The 24,668-nt window shown below is 46.8% G+C and overlaps 1 protein-coding gene across 1 annotated transcript in view; it reads left to right on the top strand.

Annotated features, from left to right (window-relative positions):
* Window positions 1-456: 456 nt before the first annotated feature.
* The window catches only part of TMCO3 (transmembrane and coiled-coil domains 3), a 35,916-nt gene continuing 11,704 nt past the window's right edge, over window positions 457-24,668 (top strand). The window contains exons 1-8 of the mRNA XM_044285542.1: window positions 457-504; window positions 648-833; window positions 1,137-1,265; window positions 9,867-9,959; window positions 14,763-14,949; window positions 19,992-20,109; window positions 21,054-21,249; window positions 21,741-21,891. Of these exons, the coding sequence (XP_044141477.1) occupies window positions 457-504; window positions 648-833; window positions 1,137-1,265; window positions 9,867-9,959; window positions 14,763-14,949; window positions 19,992-20,109; window positions 21,054-21,249; window positions 21,741-21,891 (1,108 nt within the window). The remainder of the gene's footprint in view (window positions 505-647; window positions 834-1,136; window positions 1,266-9,866; window positions 9,960-14,762; window positions 14,950-19,991; window positions 20,110-21,053; window positions 21,250-21,740; window positions 21,892-24,668) is intronic.

Here is a 24,668-nt window from a genome sequence, read left to right on the forward strand (position 1 = left end):
TTCTCTCTAAAAATGCCTTGTGGTGAGTCTCACTCATTAATATTGCTAAGCGCGTTCTGAGGAGCAACCCAGGCGGCTCACATGGGCACCAGACATAGTGATCACATATTAAGAAATAGGCTCAGGTCCAATCACTTCCACTACTACCACACCTTGCCAGTCACATCCTTCATAGACCTCCTGCTCCCATCTGACTCGTCCTCACCTTCTCCTTCGACGTGCTCTGATGCCTGGCTGAGAGTCCAGAGGGGGTCTGTACGGGCGGGTGGGTTCCTTTTTTGCCCCCTCTGTATATGTGTGTGTGTGTGTATGTGTATATATATATATATATATATATATATATATATGTATGTGTGTATATGTATAATAAAAATCGGACTGCACTCCAGAGAGATCTTCAATGAGACGATGTGTTTTTATTCACCCATAAAGTGGCAAAGAGCGACGTTTCGGCTCATGTACAAGTTTGTCGGTGGAACGAGAAAATATGGAAACGTTCAAGGGGTGTGAATACTTTTTCCAGGCTCTTTATCATGTGTCTTTTTCTTGTAAATAAGCCTCTGCATTGCATCTTTACTTTATTCTCGACCTAGTTCACTAATGTGACACACAAGTCCACTCTTATCGGGGTTTGTATTGGCAAATAGGTACGTGGTGTAAACGTGGAGGCTGTCCTGCGAGTAGAGGAAGATGAAGTAAAGAGGAATACATCCCAGCACCAAGTAGAGGACGACTTGGGACTCAGTATGTTGATTGACTCTCAAAATAACCAGTACATTTTGACCAAACCCAGGGATTCTACCATACCTCGCGCTGACCACCATTTTATCAAGGTACCTTCTGCTTTATTTTCCACCCCAACCATGTGCTTACTATGTATCAGTCCTTTCTGTGTCTTCATTACTAGTTACAAAAAGAGTTTCTGTTTTTAGAAATCACAGGCCCCATTTAAACTGAAAACTCAACGATTCATCATTTTATTGTTATTCCCTTTATAAAAGGGTGAGGTGATCACCCCACGTTTCAGAGAAATCACCTCTCACCTCCACTCATTGTAGAAATGACTGGCTGTAATCCACAGATCAATATAAATTGCCATTGAAGCATTGACTAATGCACAACCTTTTATCTTTCAGGACATTGTGACCATAGTAATGGTGTCCCTGCCTTGTGGATGGGCATGTACGATGATCGGGCTACCAACAATGTTTGGCTATATCATCTGTGGCGTTCTTCTAGGGCCATCAGGATTAAACAGTATAAAGGTATATATTATTTGACTGCAAATTTGTTTAAAGGGGTTGTCTAAGATTTTGATATTGATAGGCCATCAATATCAGATTGATGGGGCTCCAAAACTCTGCACCATCACTAATCCGCTCTTTTCTTGTAGCTCCCGTGCCAGAAGTAAATAGCCCCTGCTATTGTTTATTGGACGGAGCTCATAAATGCAGCACTGCTCCCATTGAATTGTATAAGAGCAGAACTGCATTTATGAGCTCCAGCCAATACACAATAGTAGGAGCTGTGCAGTTCCAACATTGGAGCTACAAGGAAACAGCTAATCGCGGAGGTGTGGGGTTTCGGACCCCAGATTATCCGATATTGATGGCCTATCCTCAGGATAAGCCATCAATATCAGATAATCTGGGGATCCGCGGATCTGCAAAACACAGACACTAGCAATGTGCGTTCCGCATTTTGCGGACTGCACCTCGCCGGCACTAAATAGAAAATGCCTATTCTTGTCCGCAATTGCAGGCAAGAATAGGACATATTCTATTTTTTTCGGGATTGGAATTGCGGACCCAGAAGTGCGGGTCCGCATTTCCGGATCCGGGCAGCACATCGTGCGACCCTAAAGAAATGAATAGATCCGCATTTCCGTTCCGCAAAATGCGGAACGGAATTGCGGACGTGTGAATGGAGCCATAGTTTACACTGTGGCTCTGTATCTCGGAGGAGCCATCAGTTTATCTGATATGCTTACTTTAGTATATACATGTATTACCCATAACTGGAGCATTTTTTTCCCCTAAGAAACGTGCCTTGTGCTACTCCTGTTATTCTTCCTGGAAATGTTGTTTTTCCACTCTTCACGTTGTGAATAGGATGTGTCCCTGCATCAGGGAATTATAGACTTTCTCAGTTTCCTTTCACGTATGTTAAAGAAGTTTTCCAGGATTTTGATACCGATGACTTATCCTCAGGATATGTCACCAGTATCTGATTGGTGGGGGGTCCCAGGTGTCAGACCCCCACCGATCAGCTGTTTTGAGAGCGCAGCGGTGCTCCTGTGAGTGCCGCTGCCTTCTCCATGCTTACCAAGCATAGTAGCGTACATTGTATAGCAGTTGTCCATGGTATCGAAGCCCAGCTCTTCACTTCATCAGTATCAAAATCTTGGAAATCCCCTTTAATGAATACACATATACAGTGCTGCCCATAATTATTCATACCCCTGGCAAATTTTGACTTAAAGTTACTTTTATTCAACCAGCAAGTCATTTTCTGACGGCAAATGACATAGGTGTCTCCCAAAAGATAATAAGACGATGTACAAAAGGCATTATTGTGGAAAAAAAACATTTCTCAGCTTTTATTTACATTTGAGCAAAAAGTGTCCAGTCCAAAATTATTCATACCCTTCTCAATAATGAATAGAAAAGCCTTTATTGGCTATTACAGCAATCAAACGCTTCCTATAATTGCAGACCAGCTTTTTGCATGTCTCCACAGATATTTTTGCCCATTTATCTTTAGCAATGAGCTCCAAATCTTTCAGGTGGGAGGGTCGTCTTGCCATCACCCTGAACTTTAGCTCCCTCCACAGATTCAAGTCTGGACTCTGGCTGGGCCACTCCAAAACGTTAACGTTGTTGTCTGCTAACCATTTCTTCACCACTTTTGCTGTGTGTTTTGCTGTGTGTTTTGTGTCATTGTCATGCTGAAATGTCCACTGGTGGCCAAGGCCAAGTTTCTCTGCAGACTGCCTGATGTTATCCTTGAGAATCCTCATGTATTGCTCTTTTCTCGTACTTTTTTCCATTGGGGGACACAGACCATGGGTATAGCTTAGAGGTATTAGTAGGAGGGACACTATGCAAATGAAAGAGCTCCTCCTCCTCGGGCTATACCCCCCGACTCCTCCAGGAGGAACTCAGTCTTTGCTTAGTGTCTGGTGAAGGAGGTTGACACTCTCTGATTCTACTCCTTTTTGTTATTTTTATTCTAGATGGGGACACAGGTCGGCATGGCGCCTTCCTGGTCCCCTGTGGAGTGCCCGCCGCCGTCTTTGGGACGTTGCCTGGCTGCCTCCATTTCCCCCCAAGAAGATAAGTGGATCCGGGCTCGACCTGTTAGCTCCGGCATCCCACCAGCTGCTGGGACGCCTGCTGCCTACCCTCCTCCAGAGCACTGTTCTCCTGGATTGGAGTCAGAAGTCTGAAGAGGCGCATCCCTGCTGGTCTGGACATCGAGGGAGCATGCTGAGCAGATAAGTATTGCCCAGTCCCTCCCCCTCCCTCTGTGTCTGTTTGTCTGTGGCTACCTGGGTGAGCTTGAAGAAGGATCCTGATGGGGCACTTTCTTCATTTTGGCACTGGAGTACTAGCATCTCTTCCCCCTTAAACTGTGGGCTTCAGCGCTTCTCTCGTCGGGCCTTGGCTGCTGCGCTCTCTCAGCGCCCGCCGGCAGGCCGCTCCTCCATGGCCTCGTTAACCCCTGCTGCACCACGTGAGGGGAGTCATGGTGTTTGTTTAAATCGCGCGCGCGCTTATTTTCGTGCATATTTTCGCGCGTGCGCTTATTTTCGCGCATATTTTCGCGCGCGCGCTTATTTTCACGCATATTTTTCGCGCGCGCTTATTTTCGTGCGCGCTTGTTTCGCGCGCTTATTTTGCGCGCTTTTTTCACGCCATAATGACGCGTTCGGGGGGGCGGAGCCTCGGCATGCCGCTCTGACTCTCCTTACACCGGAGACTCTGTTTGCTCACGGCCGTGCAGCTCCTCATCACTCTACTCCGTTTTGTGCCAGGCAAGCTGGTAGCTCAGTGGTAATGCTGCTGCTGCCTCATGTCCAGGCTTTCTGAGTTCAAAGCCCCTTTCAGCCTTCAAAAATTGTTTACATTATTCTAGATGGGGACACAGGTCGGCATGGCGCCTTCCTGGTCCCCCGTGGAATGCCCGCCGCCGTCCTTGGACGCTGCCTGGCTGCCTCCATTGCCCCCCAAAGAAGACAAGTGGATCCGGGCTCGACCTGCAGCTCCGGTATCCCACCAGCTACTGGGTCTCCTGCTGCCACCCTCCACCAGAACACTGCACTCCTGGACAAGGAGTCAGAAGCCTGAAGAGGTGCATCCGTGCTGGTCCTGGAGTCGAGGGAGAAGATCTGCAGGAGCAGATAAGTATTACCTGCATCCCTGCCTTACCCCCCTCCTCCACCCCTCCTCCACGTCCCTGGGAGCCTGCGGTCCCCGCTTGGGCATCTGCCATGTCCAGCGCGGCCGCTAAATTGGTCTTAGTCGCCAAGGCAACCATGTCCTTTAATCCTGTGGCGCTAACGACTCCATCTCTCTCAGTGGTCCCCACAGTGGGTGACTGACTACGAAGAGGCAGCGTGAGCGGCAGCATCCCATCTCGGATGTCTCCGTCTCTCCACCCCCCTCACCTCGCCGGTGGCGCTTTCAGACTGCTCTTCCCCCTCCCTAGGGAGAGTAATCCGAAGGGGAATTATCCGGCTCGGACGAGCCAGGTCCTTTTTGGACTATAGGGCATTTTCAAATCCTGTGACGCCAACCACCTCTCTAAGTGGTTTTCCACAGAAGACGCCCGACTACTAACAGGGAGCGTGAGCAGCAGCATCCCTCCTCGGATGGCTCCGGCTCTCCCCCCCCCCCCTCCCCCCCTCGTCTAGAGGCGCGTTCGGGCGACTCTCCCCTCCCTTACGCTGGGTTTACACCTGAGTGTTTTACAGCGCGTTCCTACGCGCTGTAAAACGCATAACAGGCAAGAACCAATGATTCCCTATGGGAAGGGTTCACACCTGGGCGTTTTACAGCGCGTACGATCGCGCTGTAAAACGCCCGACGCTCAAACAAGTACAGGAGCTTTTTTTGGCGCGTTTGACGCGCGTTTGGGCCATAGACTCCTTGGACAACACTGCTGTCAATCACCCAAACGCGCGTCAAACGCGCGTTCACTATTAAAAAAAACGCGCATAAAACGCGCGACAAAAACGCGCGTTTGAGAAACGCCTAGGTGTGAACCCAGCGTTAGGGAGCGCAAGTCTGAAGGAGAATTTCCGGCTCTGATTAGGTCATGGAGCGGGACCCCTCGCCTAAGCTCTCCACCAGGGTGGCTGACTTAGTGGCGACTGTCCGAGACACCTTTATTCTCCAAGGGGATTCTCCTCCTTCCACTGGTCAGGAGTTCCCCCTTTTTCCGTCCAGGCAGTCGGAGACTACCATGTTCCCGGTCCATGAGGGATTTTTCCGCGGTCATGTCCAGGGCCTGGGGTAGTCTTAATAAGGTTCTCGACCACCCAGCGCATGAATATACTTTCCTTTCCCTGCTGACGGCGAGGAGAGGTGTCTCCTCCCCCTAAGGTGGATCCTCCGGTGGCCGGATTAGCCAATTATATGGCCCTTCCTGTCTTAGTCAGTTCCTCTTTCCAGGATGCTGTAGACAGACGCATAGACTCTCTTCCAGGTCCTTTTTTCGCTGGCAGCGCGTCCCTGTGACCTACCTTTCACTCAGCAGGGGTAGCCAGTGCTCTCTCGGTGTGGTTACAGCACCACCACCAGGAACTGGCGGTACGAGATGCGGCTACTAACACACTGGAGTTGGTTCTCCAGATGTCTCAGGCTTCTAAGATTCTTTGCGAAGCTTCTAGGGACATTGTTTCCCTCTTTGCCCGCAGGTTGGCCATCTCTGTCACTCAGCGCGAAGAGTGTGGGACTCTGACGCCTCCACCAAGCGTTCCCTTGCTAATCTCCCCTTTGGGGTTTCCAGACCTTATGGGGATCAGCTGGACGAGTTCATCTCTGCATGCCTTTTGCCGTTTCTCATCTGGTAGGCCGTCGCCTGCTTCCTCCGCCGGGGGTCTCAGGTCGCCCGCAAAGAGGCCTTCCTTTACACCAGCCTTCCCGGCACTAGAGGGCCCAGTCAGCCCGCCCTGCTGCTCCTAGGCCTATCACATGTCCCGATTGCGGAATCCCACCATCGATTCCTGCGCTTCGCCATTATGGGTCGACACTGTCAGTTTGTCGCCCTTCCTTCGGGTTGGCGACCACCCCGCGGGTCCTTGCCACGGTCCTGGACCGCTCATGGCGCTTCTTCGTACCAGGGGCATTCCTTTGCTGCCCTATCGGGACGATATCCGGATAGAGGCCCCCCTCTCTACCGCAGACCAAGGACAGCGTCCGGATCACTGTTCAGACTCTGGAACGGTTCGGCTGGCTGGTAACTTTCCCAAACTCCTGCCTCTTCCCGTCCCAGAGGCTCTCCTTCTGGAGGATGATTTTAGACACCTCGGCTGCCAAAGTATTCTGCCAGCCTTCAAGTCCTCCCAAATCCAGGGGGCAGTGTTGCATCTGCTGCGCTCCCCGTGCCTCTCCATTCGGGAATACTTGCAGGTAGGCCTTCCATATGCCCAGTTTCACACTCGCCTGGCGCAACAGGAGATCCTTTACCTTTCAGCTGGTTCGGGCAGCTCTCCCTTGGTGGCTGTTCCCGATGAACCTGAGGTCGGGGAGTTCCTTTCTCGCATTCTCCTGGACGATCGCCACCACCGATGCCAGCATCCTGGGTTGGGGGGGCGTTTTCCAGTCTCGCACGGTTCAAGGGATTTGGTCGGCGGCAGAGTCTCGCCTTCCAATCAACTTTCTGGAACTGAGGGTGATTTTTTCCGCTCTCTCTCTCCTATTGGACCTCTCTCCTTGCGGGCCTCCCAGTGCGGGTTCAAACGGGCCTATATCGACCATCAGGGCGGGACCCGCAGCCGGATGGTGATGCAGGAGGTGAAGAGAATTCTGACGTGGGCGGAGACGCACGTTCCGGTGTTGTCAGCAGTTTACATTCCAGGAGTGGACAACTGGACAGCGGACTTTCTAAGCCACAACAAGGTGGATCCAAGCGAGTGGTCTCTGCATCCAGAAGGGTTCGAAGAAATCTGCCACAGATGGGACCGTCCGGATGTGGACTTAATGGCGTCCGGGTTCAACAACAAGATCCCAGTGGTCCTGGCTCGCGCCCGAGATCCGAAGGCGTACGGATGGATGCGCAGGTGTCTCCGTGGCAGGACTTCAGCCTCCTCTGTTTTCCTCTCCTACCAAAGGGTCTACGCCAGTTCGAGGCGGAAGGGAATCCGACCGTTCTCATCACCCCAGAGTGGCCTCGCCGCGCGTGGTTTTTCGGACGTGGCTCGGTTGCTGGCGGACGCCCCATGGCCTCTTCCCGACAGACAGGACCTACTGTCTCAGGGCCCGTTCTTCCACCGGAATTTACGGTCTCTTCGTTTACCGGCGTGACTGTTGAAACCGCCATCCTGATGAAGATGGGGTTCTCGGATTCAGTGGTTAGGACCATGATCAGTCCGGGGAAGTCTTCTTCCTCCCGGATTTACTATCGTACCTGGATGGCCTTCCTGTCCTTTTGTGAGGATTCGGGGTTCCCTCCCCTTCGTTTTTCCATCTTGATGGTACTGTCTTTTCTTCAGTCTGGGCTTGTGCAGGGACTGTCGCTTAGTTCCCTGTAAGGTCAGGTTTCGGCGCGGGCCGTCAGAGGTCCCTTGCTCTTAAGGGTCCGGTGGTGACCTTTCTTCAGGGGGTGGCGCATTCGGTTCCCCGTATGTTCCCCCTTTGTCTCCTTGGGATCTCAATTTGGTTCTGCGCGCTCTGCAGTCGGCCCCCTTCGAGCCTTTGAGGAGGGTCTCTCTGACTGTTCTCATCTGGACTTCCTTGTGACCATAGCTTCTGATACAGCTACATAGCGTAGTGATTAAAGTTCTGGGCTATTATGCAGTGGCTGTGAGTTCACATCCCATCACGAGCTTTTAAGTCAGAATGGTGTTGAAGCTGGCCGCTCTTTCCTGTCAGGAGCCTTTCTGGTTTTCCACCAGGATTAAGTTGTGCTCCGTCCAGTCCCCTTCTTTTTGCCCAGGGTGGTCTCTCCCTTCCACCTTGATGAGGATCTTGTCCTGCCTTCCTTTTGTCCTTCTCCGGCTAACCCCAAGGAACGCACTCTGCATTCCCTGGATGTTGTACGGGTCCTGAAGGTGTATCTCGCGGCTACTGCTTCCGTCCGCCGTTCTTGGCGCTCTGGATCTGCTTGGCTATTTCCACGGCTTGTCGCGCTTGTGGTGGAGTTCCCCCGGCTAGGATTGCCGCTCACTCCACTAGGGCGGTGGGGGCTTCCTGGGCAAGACGCAATCATGCCTCTGCGTCTCAGCTGTGTACGGCGGCCACCTGGTCGTCCTTGCATACCTTTGCAAATTTTTGTCAGTTGCATTCACTGGCTTCGGCTGATGCGGCTTTGGCCGCAGGGATTTGCAGGCTGTGGTTCCTGTTTGACCGTTGGGCGTTCCTCCTGGCGGTGCTGATATTTTTTCCCACCCCATGGACTGCTTTTGGACGTCCCATGGTCTGTGTCCCCCAATGGAAAAAAGTACGAGAAAAGGAGATTTTTGTGAAACTCACCTGTAAAATCTTTTTCTCGTCTTTTCCATTGGGGGACACAGCTCCCACCCATTATTCCTGTTGCAGGAGGGGTCTTTAGTTCAGTTTTTCTGTTTCTGGTTGGACCTTATGGCTTGGTCTGATGGTTTCCATGATTTTTTCTTGCTCCTTCTCCTACTGCTTGCGCAACGCCTGAGTTCCTCCTGGTGGAGTCGGGGGGTATAGCCCGAGGAGGAGGAGCTCTTTCATTTGCATAGTGTCCCTCCTACTAATACCTCTAAGCTATACCCATGGTCTGTGTCCCCCAATGGAAAAGACGAGAAAAAGATTTTACAGGTGAGTTTCACAAAAATCTCCTTTTTTCATGGTGCCGTTTACTGTGATTAGGTTCTCTGGTCCATTGGCTGAATAACACCCCCAAAGCATTAGGGTCCCACCACCATGTTTGACAGTGGGGATGGTGTTTTTTGGTTGAAGGCTTCTCCTTTTTTACGCCAAATGAAGGAAACATCATTGTGACCAAACAATTCAATTTTTGTTTCATCTGACCATAACACAGAAGACCATAAGTCTTCCATACTATGTGCAGATGACAGCTGAGATAAGTGTGTCCCTGTGCTTCGGTACTCCCCTCCTACTCCCAAGCTGAAGTGTAGGAATGTGGACCAGACGCATGCTGCTGTGGGGAGGGGTGTCATTAGAAAACACTTCACCTGGTGTGTTTGGGGTGAGGCAGACAGACAGGTAAGAGCTTATCTCTGCTGTCATCTGCACATAATTTTACTGCTTCACAGTGCTACCACAGGCAGAGAAGGTGCCGGCAAAGGGCATCCTCACACATGCCGTCCTGCAGTGTCATCAGGAGCACGGATTCCATGTCCAGGAATCTGACAGCGGCCATTTTAACTCCTTCACTGATTGTCCCCTAGAAAATACACAAATAAAGGCGTTCAGGAGTTTTATTTTTTCCGGGAGAACCCCTTTAAGAATGCATACTAAACCAACAGTTCTTGTGCCGTAAGCTGTAACAAAATTGTGCCTGCTGGGTAATCTGCCTGCTCTAGGATATCCTTTCCATATAGAGTACACTGGTAAACTCAACCAAATATATTAAAATAATAATATAATAATAATTTGGAATAATAGTGTGTGGTAAAGCTGTGAACTCACATTTTCTTTTCTCTCATTAAGTCTATTGTCCAGGTGGAAACTCTAGGAGAGTTTGGAGTCTTCTTCACACTTTTTCTTGTTGGATTGGAATTTTCTCCAGAAAAATTGCAAAAGGTTGGTGTCTTCTTCTTATTGGATAATTAGAAAAAAATGGTAGTTACTGCAGGACTAAAATTATCTGTACGATTATTATTATTTGTTATTATTAAAGTGCCAAGGGGTATACATACATAATACAGACAATTGCACTAAGCATAAACAAGACGAGTTACAAACTGGTACAGAAGGAGAGAGGGCCCTTCCCATGAGGGCTTACAATCTACATGGTATAGGACAGTGATGGAGAACCTTTTACAGACTGAGTGCCCAAACTGCAACCCAAAACCCACTTATTTATCGCAAAGTGCCAACACGGCAATTTAACCTAAATACTACAGTCTGATACAGTATATCTTCCATGTACTTTATCCTTTAGCTATAATGACCTGCCTACATTCAATGTGCCGTTCATAGTGCGCCCTGCGCTGATGAATGGCAGGAAACATCTAAGGCATATTGGTACAACATAGACTTTTTCCAGGGTGCGGGTGCCCACAGAAAGGGCTCTGAGTGCCGCCTCTGGCACCTGTGCCATAGGTTCGCCACCACTGGTATAGGAGAAGGACACAGTAGGTGAGGGTGAATCTGGTCATGGTGGTACAGAGGCAGCATTGTCACTGGTTGTAGGCATGTCTGAAGAGGTGGGTTTTTTAGGTTTCTTTTGAAGGATTCCACTGTAGGTGAGAGTCTGATATGTTGGGGTAGCGAGTCCCAGAGTGTGGGGGATGCATGCGAGAAATCTTGGAGGCAATTGTGGGAAGAGGTGATAAGAGGAGAAGAGAGAAGGAGGTCTTGTGAGGATCGGAGATTGCGTGTGGGGATGTATCGGGAAAGTAGCTCAGAGATGTAGGGAGGGGACAGGTTGTGGGCGGCCTTGTATGTATTTGTTAGTATTTTGAACTGAATTCGCTGGGCAATGGGGAGCCATTGAAGGGATTGACAGAGGGGAGAGGCAGAGGAGTGAGGCTACTTTCACACTTGCGCTTGATCGGATCCGTTCTGAACGGATCCGATCATATTAATGCAGACGGAGGCTCCGTTCAGTACGGATCCGTCTGCATTAATAACTTAGAAAAATTTCGCAAGTGCGCAAGTAGCCTGAGCGGATCCGTTCAGACTTTCAATGTAAAGTCAATGGGGGACGGATCCGCTTGAAGATTGAGCCATATGGGCTCATCTTCAAGCGGATCCGTTCCCATTGACTTACATTGTAAGCGGGAACGCCGCCAGACTGATGCAGTCTGAGCGGATCCGCATCCATTCAGACTGCATCAGGGCTGGACGGAGGCGTTTGGGTCCGCTCGTGAGCTCCTTCAAACGGAGCTCACGAACGGACCCATGAACGTTAGTGTGAAAGTAGCCTAACAGGGTGAGAGGTGGATTAGTCGGGCAGCAGAGTGGAGGATAGATTGGAGGGGTGTGAGAGTTCTAGATGGAAGGCCACAGAGGAGAATGCTGCAGTAGTCTAGACGGGAGATGATGAGGGCATGTACAAGCATTTTTGCAGATTCAAAGTTGAGGAAAGCGTGGATGCGGGAGATGTTTTTGAGTTAGAGGCGGCAGGTGGTGTAAAGGGCTTGAATGTGTGGTCGGAAGGAGAGGGCAGAATCCAAGGTCAATCCGAGGCAGCAGACTTGGTTGACCGGGGAGAGTGTGCAGCCATTGATCGTGATAGATAGGTCTGTTGGGGGGGTTGAGCAAGATGGGGGAAAGATGATAAATTCTGTTTTATCCATGTTGCGTTTTAGAAAGCGAGATGAGACGGAGGAGGATATGGAAGATAGGCATTGTGGAATTCTGGATAGTAAGGTGGTGATGTCTGGACCAGAGAGGTAGATTTGTTTTTCGTCAGCATAAGAGTGATACTGAAAGCCATGGGACTCTATGAGATGTCCCAGGCCGAAAGTGTAGATAGAGAAAAGCAGGGGTCCTAGGACAGAGCCTTGCAGGACACCAACAGAGAGGGAATGAGACGACGAGGAGGTGGTGTGAGAGTGGGAGACGCTAAACGTCCTGTCTGTGAGGTATGATGTGATCCAGGAGAGGGCCAGGTCACTGATGCCAAGAGATGAGAGTGTTTGCAACAGAAGGGAGTGGTCGGCAGTGTCAAAGGCAGAGGACAGGTCAAGGAGGACAGAGTAATGTTTTTTGGTTTTGGCTGTTAATAGGTCATTGGTGACTTTGGTAAGGGCAGTGTCAATCGAGTGGTGGGGTCGGAAGCCAGATTGTAGCCGGTCAAAGAGGGAGCAGAAGGAGAGGTGAGAGGGCAGTTCAGAATGGACATGTTCAAGTAGCTTTGAGGCATACGGAAGAAGTGATATGGGGCGATAACTGGACAAAGAAGATGGGTCAAGTGAAGGCTTTTTGCGTATGGGTGTAATGGTAGCATGTTTAAAACCAGAGGGGAAGACACCAAAGGTTAGTGATAGATTGAAGAGATGAGTTAGGGCTAGGATAAACACTGTGGTGAGGTTAGGGATGAGGTGGGATGGGATTGGGTCAAGTGCACAGGTCGTGAGATGCGATATGGAGAGTAGAGTGGAGAGTTTTTCTTCTGTAATGGTAGAGAAGTGGGTTTTGGGAGAAGAGGACTGAGCAGTTGTGTAGTGGGTCTGTGGGGACTGTGTACTGAAGCTTTCTCTGATGTTGACTATCTTTTGTTTGAAGTATGCAGCAAGGTCCTCAGATGAGAGGAGAGTGTGGGGGCGCTGGGGGACTGAGAAGGGAGTTAAAAGTGTTAAAAAGTTGTTTAGGGCTGTGGGCCAGGGAAGATATGAGAGATAAGAAGTAGGCCTGTTTTGCATCAGCAAATGAGAATTTGAATTTGAGGAGGGATTGCTTGTATGCAGTGAATTAATCTTTAGAATGTGATTTCTCCCATCGCCGCTCAGCAGCCCTGGAAGTTTGTCTGAGTTTTTTGGTCAGGTTGGTGTGCCATAGTTGTCTGTTAATTTTTTGGCTTTTGTTGTGTGTGAGGGGGGCAACTGAGTCCAGAGCTGTACTTATTGTGGTGTTATATAGGGTGGTGGCAGTATCTGGGTCTCGGAGGGAACAAATAGTAGAGTGTGGCAGAAGAGAGTCAGAAAGCAAGTGAAAGCAGAGATGTTTGAGGTTCCTGCGGGGTGGGCTAGTGTGTGGACCGGGGGAGCAGCAGAAGAGACCAATGAAGAGAAGGTGAGTAAGTTGTGGTTGGATAGGGGGAAGAGGCGAATTAGAAAGGATAGATAGGGAGCAGAGACGGGTAAAGATAAGATCCAGATTGTGACCATCTCTGTGGGTGGGAGCGGAAGACCACTGTGAGAGGCCGAAGGAGGAAGAGAGTAATAGAAGTTCAGAGGCGGCTGAGTGGCAGGTGTCAATAGGGATGTTGAAGTCACCCATGATAATAGTGGCGATGTCAGCAGAAAGAAAGTGTAGGAGCCAGGCGTTAAAGTGGTCAAGAAAGATGGTGGCCGGGTGGGGGGCAGTGGAGTTGGGCTGTTGGAGCAGGTGTCTGATAGGAGAACACCAACTCTTCCACCATGTTTGCAGCTGGGGCGGGGGCGGGGGGGGGGGGGGGGGGGGGGGGACTGAAATGAAATCCACTATATGAGCGTGCAGCAGGGGAGGAGGTGTCAGAGGGTGTCAGCCATGTTTCTGTGAGACCCAGAAAGGAAAGTTTTTGAGATGAAAAGATCATAAATGTAGGACAGTTTGTTACAAACAGAGCAGGCATTCGATAATGCTTCTGCAAGAAGTAACCAAAGGAGCAGGGGTAATAGGTTTAATGGGTTGCAGAAATTTGTTGAAGGAGATTTGTAGTGGGACATGGAGGTGATAGTGGGGATTTGCTGAGGGGGGCCTGGATTTGGAGAGATATCACCAACAATAAGGAAAAGCAGGAGGTATCTGTGTGTGTGGGAAGGAAGTGTTTTACGTTGCCAAACAGGTTTGTGCAAGCGGTCAGATGAGAAGGTAAGATAGAGGGAGAGATGAATAGTTCCTTGCTGCGTGAACGGATGTGGGGGTATTTCAGGAGATTTTGGAAAAGTAGGGAGAGAAAGATAAAAGATTGAAGCATTGTTTGCATTAACTATGTATGTGAATACCTTTTTGTCCCCTTCTGGTTCAATTCTGGTATAATTCAGTATGTGCACTTAAAGGGTTGCACTTGAAAGATGTTGCATTTGGGAAGACCTAGGAACTTAGATTTATACCACTCGGTGTTCAGGGGAGGGGGCTATATTTGGCCTAATCAAGGGATAGACCCTTTGTTTCAGACCTGCTTGGCTCCATGCACTTTCCTATTACGTGTAACAACAGACCTCTTATGTTCAGCATGTGGTCCGTGGGACCCTTTAGGAAAGTGGACCCAGCATGAAAATGGCATCTACGGTCTCGCGTGGCCAGTCCCAAAGCTGAATTTACCGTAGCAGGAGTGATCTAATATTACATGTATGGCTGCTGCAAACTACATTTCATTACGGCCAAGAACACTTTGATCTTTCCTTATGTCTAGTGGCAGATTCCGGTACAATTTTGCATTTTTTTTCCCCGAATCCTACCATAGGATTTACTGAAAATGTGTACATTACTGCAATAGGTCATAATTAGTACACAATAGAATGAATGTAATCTGATTGCAGGACCAGACTACATAGGGGTTGTTTATAGGGTGTTACCATGAAGAAACATGGGTCTGCATAGGAGCTGTAACCCCAAGCGGTAGGACAAAAAAAATTGTTGTAAAGGCGAAAATAAATGTACTGTTTTCAGGGCTACTACTGTTGACTGTATTGTTGTATGATAGATTAAACATTATTTATTTTTACCCTATAGGTATGGAAAATTGCAGTGCAAGGACCATGTTTCATGACTGTTTTAATGATTGCATTTGGTTTACTGTGGGGGCATTTCCTGCAAATCAGACCTGCGCAGAGTGTCTTCATTTCAACATGCTTATCCTTGTCTAGCACCCCCTTGGTATCCAGGTTCCTTGTAGGCAGCTCTCGAGGAGATAAAGATGGTAACTAAACGAACTTTACTTTTGCCTTTTATAAACTACACACAACTATCAAATTCTTTTTTTTTTTTTTCCAGGAAACTGCTGGTTCTCTTAAAAGGATTCTGTCAGCAGTTTTGATACTACTGATAGCACTTGGTAGCTGCCAGGGAGAGCAGTACAAAAACATACCTTTTGTGGAGATTTTATCATCAAGAGTGGTGTGAATATGAACTTATGCCAGAACTTCACTGTGAATTGCTCTCTGCACTGATCCACGTCACAGTCGTCCCCCCCCCCCCCCCCCCCCCCCCCCTCTCAGTGACAGCTGTAGAATCCAACCACCTGTCACCCGGACTACAAGCTCAGAGAGCACTACACAGAAGCTTGTCCTCCAGGAATGGCTGCCAGCAACTTGTCCTAGAATATGAGTTGGACTGGTTACCTCCCTTTGCAGAGGAAGGTGATGGGCTGGGCCTCACTACACATTACACTGCTCTACATTAGATGGTAGTGATGTGATCCTGCCTACGATATGCCATCATGGCTGAGGAGCCTGACAGAAATGCTCACCAAGGTGTAGTATAGTGTGTAGTGAGGCCCTGGCCCCTCACCCCTCTAAGTAGATCTGAGGAAAAAAACGGAATCTGGCAGAATAAAACTTGATATTCTCACTACTCCAGCTATTAACGCCACAAATCTTTCTAGCCCCTACTTAGTGCTGTTGGCAGCTTAGCATGGTCAAAACTGCTGACAGATTTCCTTCAAATATTAGGAGTTATCTTTTATAAATGCCCATTATGTCCTGTCATTTAAAAGATTACATGCAGCCTAAAATCTCAGTTGGACACTGGTGGTTGATAGTCATCAACCAGACTAAATTGGTGCTTTGCTTACATGGAGAGACCTGCTCACTGACGGAGAGCAATCCAAACAACAACAAAAAGTTGTCATGATATCACCACAGCACTGAAATGAAGGGGCAGAAGCACTCAACTGAACACTGTCCCCCTACGTTTTGATCACCTCTTTGGCTGTTCTCATGGAGCAGAGGGTATAGCCGTACAGAAACTCTTATGAGTCTGTACGCCACTTACTCAGATCACCAAGAAGAGCAGTTCAGAACCCAACAGACATAGCGCTTCTGCCCATTAGGTTCTAAAAATTACATTTAGGGTATGCCCACGCAGGATGGAATTTCAGCGGATTTGTACAGGTGAAACCTGCAGTGAAATACAATAGCAGTCCAGTGGCTGCGATTTTACAAATCTCATCTGCATGCTGCATAGTTATTGACATGCGCTCTGATCACATATTACTTCTGGGTTTATTGCAGATATTTGCCATTGAAATAAAATCTATGATTACCTGTGGATCTGCAGCAAATTGTATAAAATCGCAGTATATTCACATTATCAATCTTTTGCTGCTCCACATGCCAAATACTTCCCTAGTCCCCCACTTGTGGCATGTTAATGTCTCATGCGTGGACACCTCTGTGCTGGAGCCTGGTGAACAGTAACTGGTGAAGACCAGGGAAGTTTCAGCACAGGAGCAGCAGGGGATTAGTAATGTGAGAATACTACTTATTTTAGTTTCGGTGACCAGCTGGTTAAATCCACACATTTGTGTTGCATATTTCCCTGCAAGTTCTTAGTTGGATTGGCCACAGAATTATCCATAGCAAGTCCAACCAGTGTGCAGGACCACCATCAGGGAAGTACTGGTGGTACTGCAGTCAGGTGCCCAGAGAATCCTTGGCCTCATTATTCACTTCACTTTTACTTTTTAGCTTTTCTTTTATGGTAAAATAAAGGCTAGAATGTTTAATTTATAACCTTCACTAAAGAACCTTTATTTGTCTCTCTTTGGAATTGAAGCCCAGACCTCCATATAACAAGCAACACTAGAACAGTATTGTTACAAAGAGGATTTTCTGTGCCTAAAAACCTCCTAGTAATAGTATTACCTTTTTCTTTCTCATTAGTATATTAAATAAATGTTATTACAGCTTTTAGGCACAAAAAATTCCATCCTTCTAGCAATGTGGTTCCATAGTGTAGCGGTAAACTTGATGCTGGTTATGCAGAAGGTCTAGGGTTCAATTCCTAATAGAGACCTGTAGAAAAGCTTTTTAGTAAAGGTTATGGCCTTTTTACGCAGGGTTAATGTTACTAAAAAAAAAAAAAAAACAACGCAGCAAAAAACATTACATTAAATACGTTTTTGTAACATAATTAATATTAAATATCACACAACATTTATTGTAGTGAACATGTCATTTATGGTGATTGGTAAACAGCATAAATAAAAGTGTCACCATTTTGTTCCCTTCATTAACCCATAATGCACTGCTTGTCCAAAAAATGTCGCCACCTGGATTTAACTAAGCAAATAGTTATGAGCCTCCTATTGGATAATTGCTGCATGGGCGATTTATCCTATAGCTGGCAATAAGTTATGTAATCCCAACTGGTACAATGAGTTGCTTCTCTTTTCTTAAACAACCATGTCGAAACACACATCTCGTGGTCGTGGAAAAGTCTGTTTGAGAAGGGTCAAATAATTGGTATGCATCAAGCAGAGAAATCATCTAAGGAGATTGCAGAAACTACTAAAATTGGGTTAAGAACTGTCCAACGCATTACTAAAAACTGGAAGGATAGTGGGGACCCATTGTATTCGAGGAAGAAATGTGGAGGGAAAAAATCCTGAATGACCGCGATCGGCGATCACTTAAATGTTTGGTGAAATCAAATCGAAGTAAAACAACAGTAGAACTCGGGGCTATGTTTAATAGTGAAAGTAAGAGCATTTCCACACGCACAATGCGAAGGGAACTCAGGGGATTGGGACTGAACAGCTGTGTAGCCGTAAGAAAACCACTAATCAGTGAGGCAAACCAGAAAAAAAGGCTTCAATTTGCTAGGCAGCATTAAGATTGGACTCTGGAGAAATGGAAGAAGGTGATGTGTCTGAGTCAAGATTTCCCCTGTTCCAGAGTGATGGGCGCATCAGGGTAAGAAGAGAGGCAGATGAAGTGATGCACCCATCATGCCTAGTGCCTACTGTACCAGCCTCTGGGGACAGTGCTGTGATCTGGGGTTGCTGCAGCTGGTCAGGTCTAGGTTCAGCAACAGTAATGGCTCCAAGAATGAGGTCAACTGACTACCTGAACATACTGAATGACCAGGTTATTCCATCAACGGATTTTTTATTCCCTGATGGCATGGGCATGTTCCTAGATGACAATGCCAGGATTCATCGGGCTTAAATTATGAAAGAGTGGTTCAGGGAGCTTGAGACATCATTTTCACACCTGGATTGGCCACCACAGAGTCCAGACCTTAACCTCATTGAGAATCTTTGGGATGTGCTGGAGAAGGCTTTGCGCAGCAGTCAGACTCTACCATCATCAATGCAACATCTTGGTGAAAAATTAATGCAACACTGGATAGAAATAAATCTTGTGACATTGCAGAAGCTTATCGAAACAATGCCACAGCGAATGTGTGCTGTAATCAAAGCTAAAGGCTTTTTTTTTGGTGGCGACTTATGTTTTGGACAGGCAGTGTAATAGTTGATATAAACTAAAATCTTACTTGTATGTATGGCAAAATAGCATGATGGCAAAATAAGTTATGGCTATGAATGTAAGAAGAGCCGGTGGGAGGTCCACATGGATTGCCTGTAAGGGGACTTACACTTTAAATACTGATAAGTATTGAAGGGCTTGGGCCATAATTTAAGAAAGTGAAGAAAGGAGCAAGTTACTTGTGTCATCAGGAATAATGTAATTAGTACAGCATGTGACTGCTGAGGCCTCAAATTGGCTGCAGTTGTCAAATGCCAGTATGGAGCATCACCTCTGTTAGCCTGTAAATAGAGGACTGCAGGGGGCTGCGGGAGCATCTGTACTTGATCGGCGAGGGGTTAAAGAGGTGAGTACTTTTTATTTTGTTGTATTAGCAAAGAGGTATCTCCCAAGAAAGAGAACCATCTTGCCAGCACAAGTGGCTCCATGTGAGTCAATTGATGAGGGTATATAGCTAAACCTGATATTGATCCATAGATGGCTGTTTCAGGGTGCTTGTCCCTCATCAGTACAGAGTAGGATTCTGGCTGACTATGCCTTGGAAGTTTCTTAAGCAGGGGGCTGAATCTTCTTAGAGACGAGTCCTTTAGACTTACCGGAAGTACTCCATGGTATGGAGACTTATTGGCAATGCACTATGGGAAATGGCTGTCTACAAATGGATTGCTGGCTTGGATATATTTCCTTGCCAAATCCTAAGGCTTGTTGGAAAGTCAGATCTTGACTCATAGGGAGCCACTTCCAATAGATGGTTCTCTTATTTTTTGGGAGATGCCTCTTTGCATGTTAATTTCCCATGGAGCATTGCCAATAAGTCTCCATACCATGGCGTACTTCCAGTAGGTCTCCAAACAGGACTGGTCTCTAAGCAGTTTCTGCACGCTGCCTAAGTTTACAGCTCCACTTTATGTTCTCCTTCTCAGACCCCTTTAATATGCGTTTCACATTTTAAATGTACAGTAAAGAGCCTGATATACATTTCTTCAAGTAATGTATGCAACATGGTTCATTTCTTAGCCTAATGGATTTATGTCAGATGACATGGGCATATAGAAGAGTGAAGAACTCCACTTCTACTTCTTCAGGCTCCATTGTGTCTTCTCTCATGACTGACGGGCCTAATGCTTTGCATTAGAATTTTATTCAAATAAAGTAAAGCAAATGGCAAATCTCAGAGGAGAAGAGCAATATTTCAGTTATGTCCTTAGGTTGTAATAACATTGCTTCCTATCCAGTATTAATAGGAACTGGATATTAAAGTGATTAATGGGTTCACAAATTAAATATTATTCAGCTGGATCATGCAGGTGCATTGGCCGCATGCATCTGAAACCACAACATAAATCCAACCCCAGACTTAAGACTCTGCTATATCTACCGGGCTTTTTCTAAAAATTGTGTGTATGGTGTATTTCTAGTAAATGGATTTTTGGGCGCTGAACATTAACCTGCGTTCTCCTTGTTTGTGCAGGAGACATTGATTATAGTAGTGTGCTGCTGGGTATGCTTGTGATGCAGGATGTCCAGCTTAGTCTTTTCATAGCTGCTATGCCGACTCTCATTCAAGCTGGAGGAAACACTTACTCCAGGTAATATTATAATTTCAGTGGCTGTCCAGGCCTCGTAGTATATAACCCTAACCTATCAATAGGAAAATCCTGGAAAACCCCTTTTAATCCCTAAATACATACACTCGCAGTGGAGGCCCTCAATACTAGGAAAAATGATAGGGTAAGAGCGAAATAAGTAGGTACCAAATTGCTTATCGGCATGTTAAGTCCCCACGTTTTGCACTGCTTTGTCAGGAGGCGATGGGGGTGGCACGGCCTATATGAAACAGGTGCAATAATAAATGCCCCATAGATGTCCATAGCCTTTACATTCTTTACGACTTGGACTACAAATGAAAGTAATAATGGTTCAATAAGCATTTCCATTTAGTGTATGACATGGTTCATTTAAACAGGACTTCGTTAATACATATTTTATTTAGGAGATATGCAATACTAGTGGGGTCTACTTTTAGGCAACCGAATCTTCAAATTGGGAAGCCCAGCACATACCTGTCCAGTAAGGCAGTAGTGGCGGATGCTCCAAACTGAGCCTTGTGACAGCAGTGTGAATAGTATAACATTGGGCAGGTCCCATTAAAATGGGTTTCCAAGACTTTTCTACTGATGACCTATCCTCTAGATAGGTGGGGTCTGACACTTTTTGATCACTTCTGATCAGCTGTTTGAGAAGGCAACGGTACTTGCAGTAGCGCCGTGGCCTTCTCCCCAAGCACAGCACCGTACATTGTATAGCGGCTGCGCTTGGTATCACAACTCAGCCCGCTGAGCCGTGCCTAAGCCATGTGACTGAGTGTGACATCACATGGCCTTGGCTAAGCTATGAGAAGGCCGCTTCCCTCTGAAATCCCTTTAATCCTGGACGAAAGCCATTTCACTCTACATTTCTGTATTGAGGTCTTTGGCTTTCACGTTTTCTGATTTCTGACATGCTAACAATTTGTAACCGGTTTTCCCTCTAGTGTTGTCTTGGAGATTTTCCGGATATTGGCGCTGATCGGCCAAATTGTCTTCTCTCTGGTTGCGGTCTTTCTCATCTGTCTTGTTATGAAGACCTATCTCATCGGGCCATATTATCGAAAACTACATAATGAAAGCAAAGGAAATAAAGAAATTCTAGTCATGGGAATCTCTGCTTTCGTTTTTCTTATGCTGACGGTAATATTTTATTAAGTGGCTTCATCGATTGTTAACTTGTGGAATAGATCAGTTATGTCCATTGGCAGCCTGGTGTGTATGCAGCATAATGATTTCTTTGTGTGAGCGGGATGAATACGTCTTCATATTTCAGAATGTATTAGTGATGGAAATTCTGTGTTGAAAGCTTCCCACGCTGTGACCTCCATTAGCGCAGTACGAGGGTAACGTGCGCACGCTACTTTACACTTCTTCCAGCTGCCGCTGAATAAATTACAGTGAACAGATCAGTTATTGTGTCTTGCAGCTCCCGCCAAAACTTTCCTGACTTCATTTTTACTATAGAACGTGGACTCTGCTCATAACTCTGTTGGCAGATGTACGTTTGCTTTGCGTGTGTAATTATATCCTGTACATTTTAATAAATGACATATTATGGTACGTATGACCTGTTCTAATGAAGGCTCTAAACAGTTAATTACTGTAGTGGATTTATGTTATTTTCCTGGCAGCTAACAGAACTACTGGATGTGTCCATGGAATTGGGCTGTTTCCTAGCTGGCGCTCTCATTTCTTCTCAAGGACACATGGTTACCGAGGAAATTATGTCGTGCATTGAGCCTATACGAGATTTCCTGGCTATTATTTTCTTTGCTTCTATAGGTAAGCATTGCCAAATTGAACTTAATTAAAGGATAACTGAGTTTTAGAGCTTCTCACAAATTAACTTCTGCTTTTGCTGAGGACAATGTGAGGATCTGTACCTCTATATTGACTTCTTGCTGCTCCTGCATCTGGCAGACCTCATCAATCCTGGGGGCATGTCCTAATACAGGCCGTCTACTAGTGCTATACTGCTTTAGGGTCCATTCACACGTCCGTAAGTGTTTGGCCTCATGCACACGGCCGCTGTTTTGGTCCATTTCGAGTCGCAGTTTTGGCGCCTCGGATGTGGACCCATTCACTTCAATGGGGCCGCAAAAGATGTGGACAGCACTCCGTGTGCTGTCCGCATCCATTGCTCCATTCCGTGGTCTGCAAAAAAATATAACCTGTCCTATTCTTGTTTGTGCTTTGCGGACAAGAATAGGCAGTTATATTAAAGGCTGTCCGTGCCGTTCAGCAAATTGCGGAATGCACACTGACGCCATCCATTTTTTGCAGATCCGCGATTTGCGGACCGCAAAACACACTGACAGATTTGCAAAACACTGACACCGGCCATGTGCACATGGCCGGCCCTATAATAGAAAATGCCTATTCTTGTCCGCTATTGCGGACAAGAATAGGACATGTTATATTTTTTTGCGGAGCCGCAGACCGGAAGTTCAGGGCCGTGGAACAGAAGTGCTGATGCGGACAGCACACTGTGTGCTTTCCGGATCTTTTTCGGCCCCATTGAAAATTAACGGGTCCGCACCCGTTACACATAATAGACTTCCTTTCCCATCCTTCTAAGTCAATCACCAGTGAGCCCTATGATGATTCTTGTCCTTATCCTCAGCACACATGGTGTATGAGAGACAGTTTATGCTCAACTCACATAGATCTAGGACTCAGAATACAAATTATCACGACAGCATAGAGAGAGGAAAATAATTTCAGGTCACAGAAGACAGTTTGAGGGAAAGATCCAGAACACATGGACACATTGATTACAGCAGAGTGAGCCAGTCCAGTGAGGGATGCTGACTAATAAACAAGATAAAGCCAACACATACAGAGGCAGTCAAGTACTTCATAAATGACTGGAGTAAGAAATGCAGTTACTATGTACTGGAGGGAAGATGTGGCTGCCATACACAGAAAGCAGCAGTCTGAGATGCTGAGTATTCTGCAGTGTTAAAGCTTTGAGCTCTGGGTGGGGAAGGGGCCTCTGCACTGAGCTGAGAAGCACACTGCGCTCTGGAGCTAGCCAGTGAAGAAAGATGCACCCACTTCCTTCAGTCCCTCGGTGCTGCTAAGGATGGGATTTACCTAGTTAGGCTACTTTCACATTAGCGTTTTCAATTCCGCTATTGAGATCCGCCCCAGGATCTCAATAGCGGAAGAAAACGCTTCAGTTTTGTCCCCATTTATTGTCAATGGGGACAAAACTAAACGGAATGCACCAAAATGCATTCCGTATTGTTTGGTTGCGCTCCCATCGCAGACAGAATAACACTGCTTGTTTTTCTGTCCCCGATGTGCGGAGCAAGACGGATCCGTCCTGACACATAATGTAAGTCAATGGGGACTGATCTGTTTTCTCTGACACAATAAAAAACGGATCCGTCCCCCATTGACTTTCAGTGGTGTTCATGATGGATCCGTCATAGCTATAGAAGACATAATACAACCGGATCCGTTCATGAAGGATGCATGCGGTTGTATTATTGTAATGCAAGTGTTTTTGCAGATCCATGACGGATCTGCAAAAATTGCTAGTGTGTAAGTAGCCTGTGAGTTGGCAGCAAAACTGCTAGAAGTAAGACCCCTAGTAGCAGAGATTTTGGAAGCGTTTTTAGGATGGAAAACATGACCATTTTTTATACAAGTGATTTTGCAGATTTGTTCAGGTTCACCTAAAGTTATCTTGGAGAAGAGGTTGTTTGAAATGTTAGTGCCCATTTAAGGCAGAAGAAGTGCTTACCTCTGTGGCAAAGGCAGATATTAAATCATCATGGCGTACTTGTCTGACCTTTTTTGCTCTAAATATCAGACGATTTTACTTGTCTTTATATTCGCCCTAGGAAAGCTTTGTTCATGGTATGGGAATATGCGTGCTATGGGGGGGATTTATCAAAAGCGGTGTAAATGAAAACGGGCTTAGTTGCCCATAGCAACCAATCAGATTCCACCTTTCATTTTTCACAGCTCCTTTGGAAAATGAAAGGTGGAAAACTAAGCCAGTTTTTCTTTACACCAGTTTTGACAAATCTCCCCCTGTGTCTTTAAAACCAGTTCTTGGGGTATAAACGGAGACTGTCACTGAAAATGAAAACATGTACAATACCGTGAGACAAGTGATGGCTATGGCTAGGAGATATAATGGCTCCAGGCGCCTCCACTGTTGGGTAGAAGTTTGGGGCCACGGTAGGGGGAGAGTTGCAGTTCCTTTACAGGAGTTGGTTGTGAGTGCAGAAGCAATGAACTCCACTCCTTTATAGGGATCAGCAAGGATTGCATCTTCCCTGATCAGCATCTGGATCCAATCGTAAATCATTAAAGCGATCCGAATGATACATGAACTTACCATTAAAATATATATAGTATGTCAGGAACAGGTGGTCGCTGTAGCCTGCCCTGTTCATCGAAAATCAGCACAACCAGTCACGTGGGGAGTAAAAGGTGCACCTAGCTACAAGGTCCAGGTCCAATGGACTTCTTTACATTAAAAGCAGAATCTGTATGTTTTACGGGTGGGTTTTATTGCAGATTTTGTTTTGGTGCTGCATGCA

Source organism: Bufo gargarizans, chromosome 3 (assembly GCF_014858855.1).
Source record: "Bufo gargarizans isolate SCDJY-AF-19 chromosome 3, ASM1485885v1, whole genome shotgun sequence".
Lineage (NCBI taxonomy): Eukaryota > Metazoa > Chordata > Amphibia > Anura > Bufonidae > Bufo > Bufo gargarizans.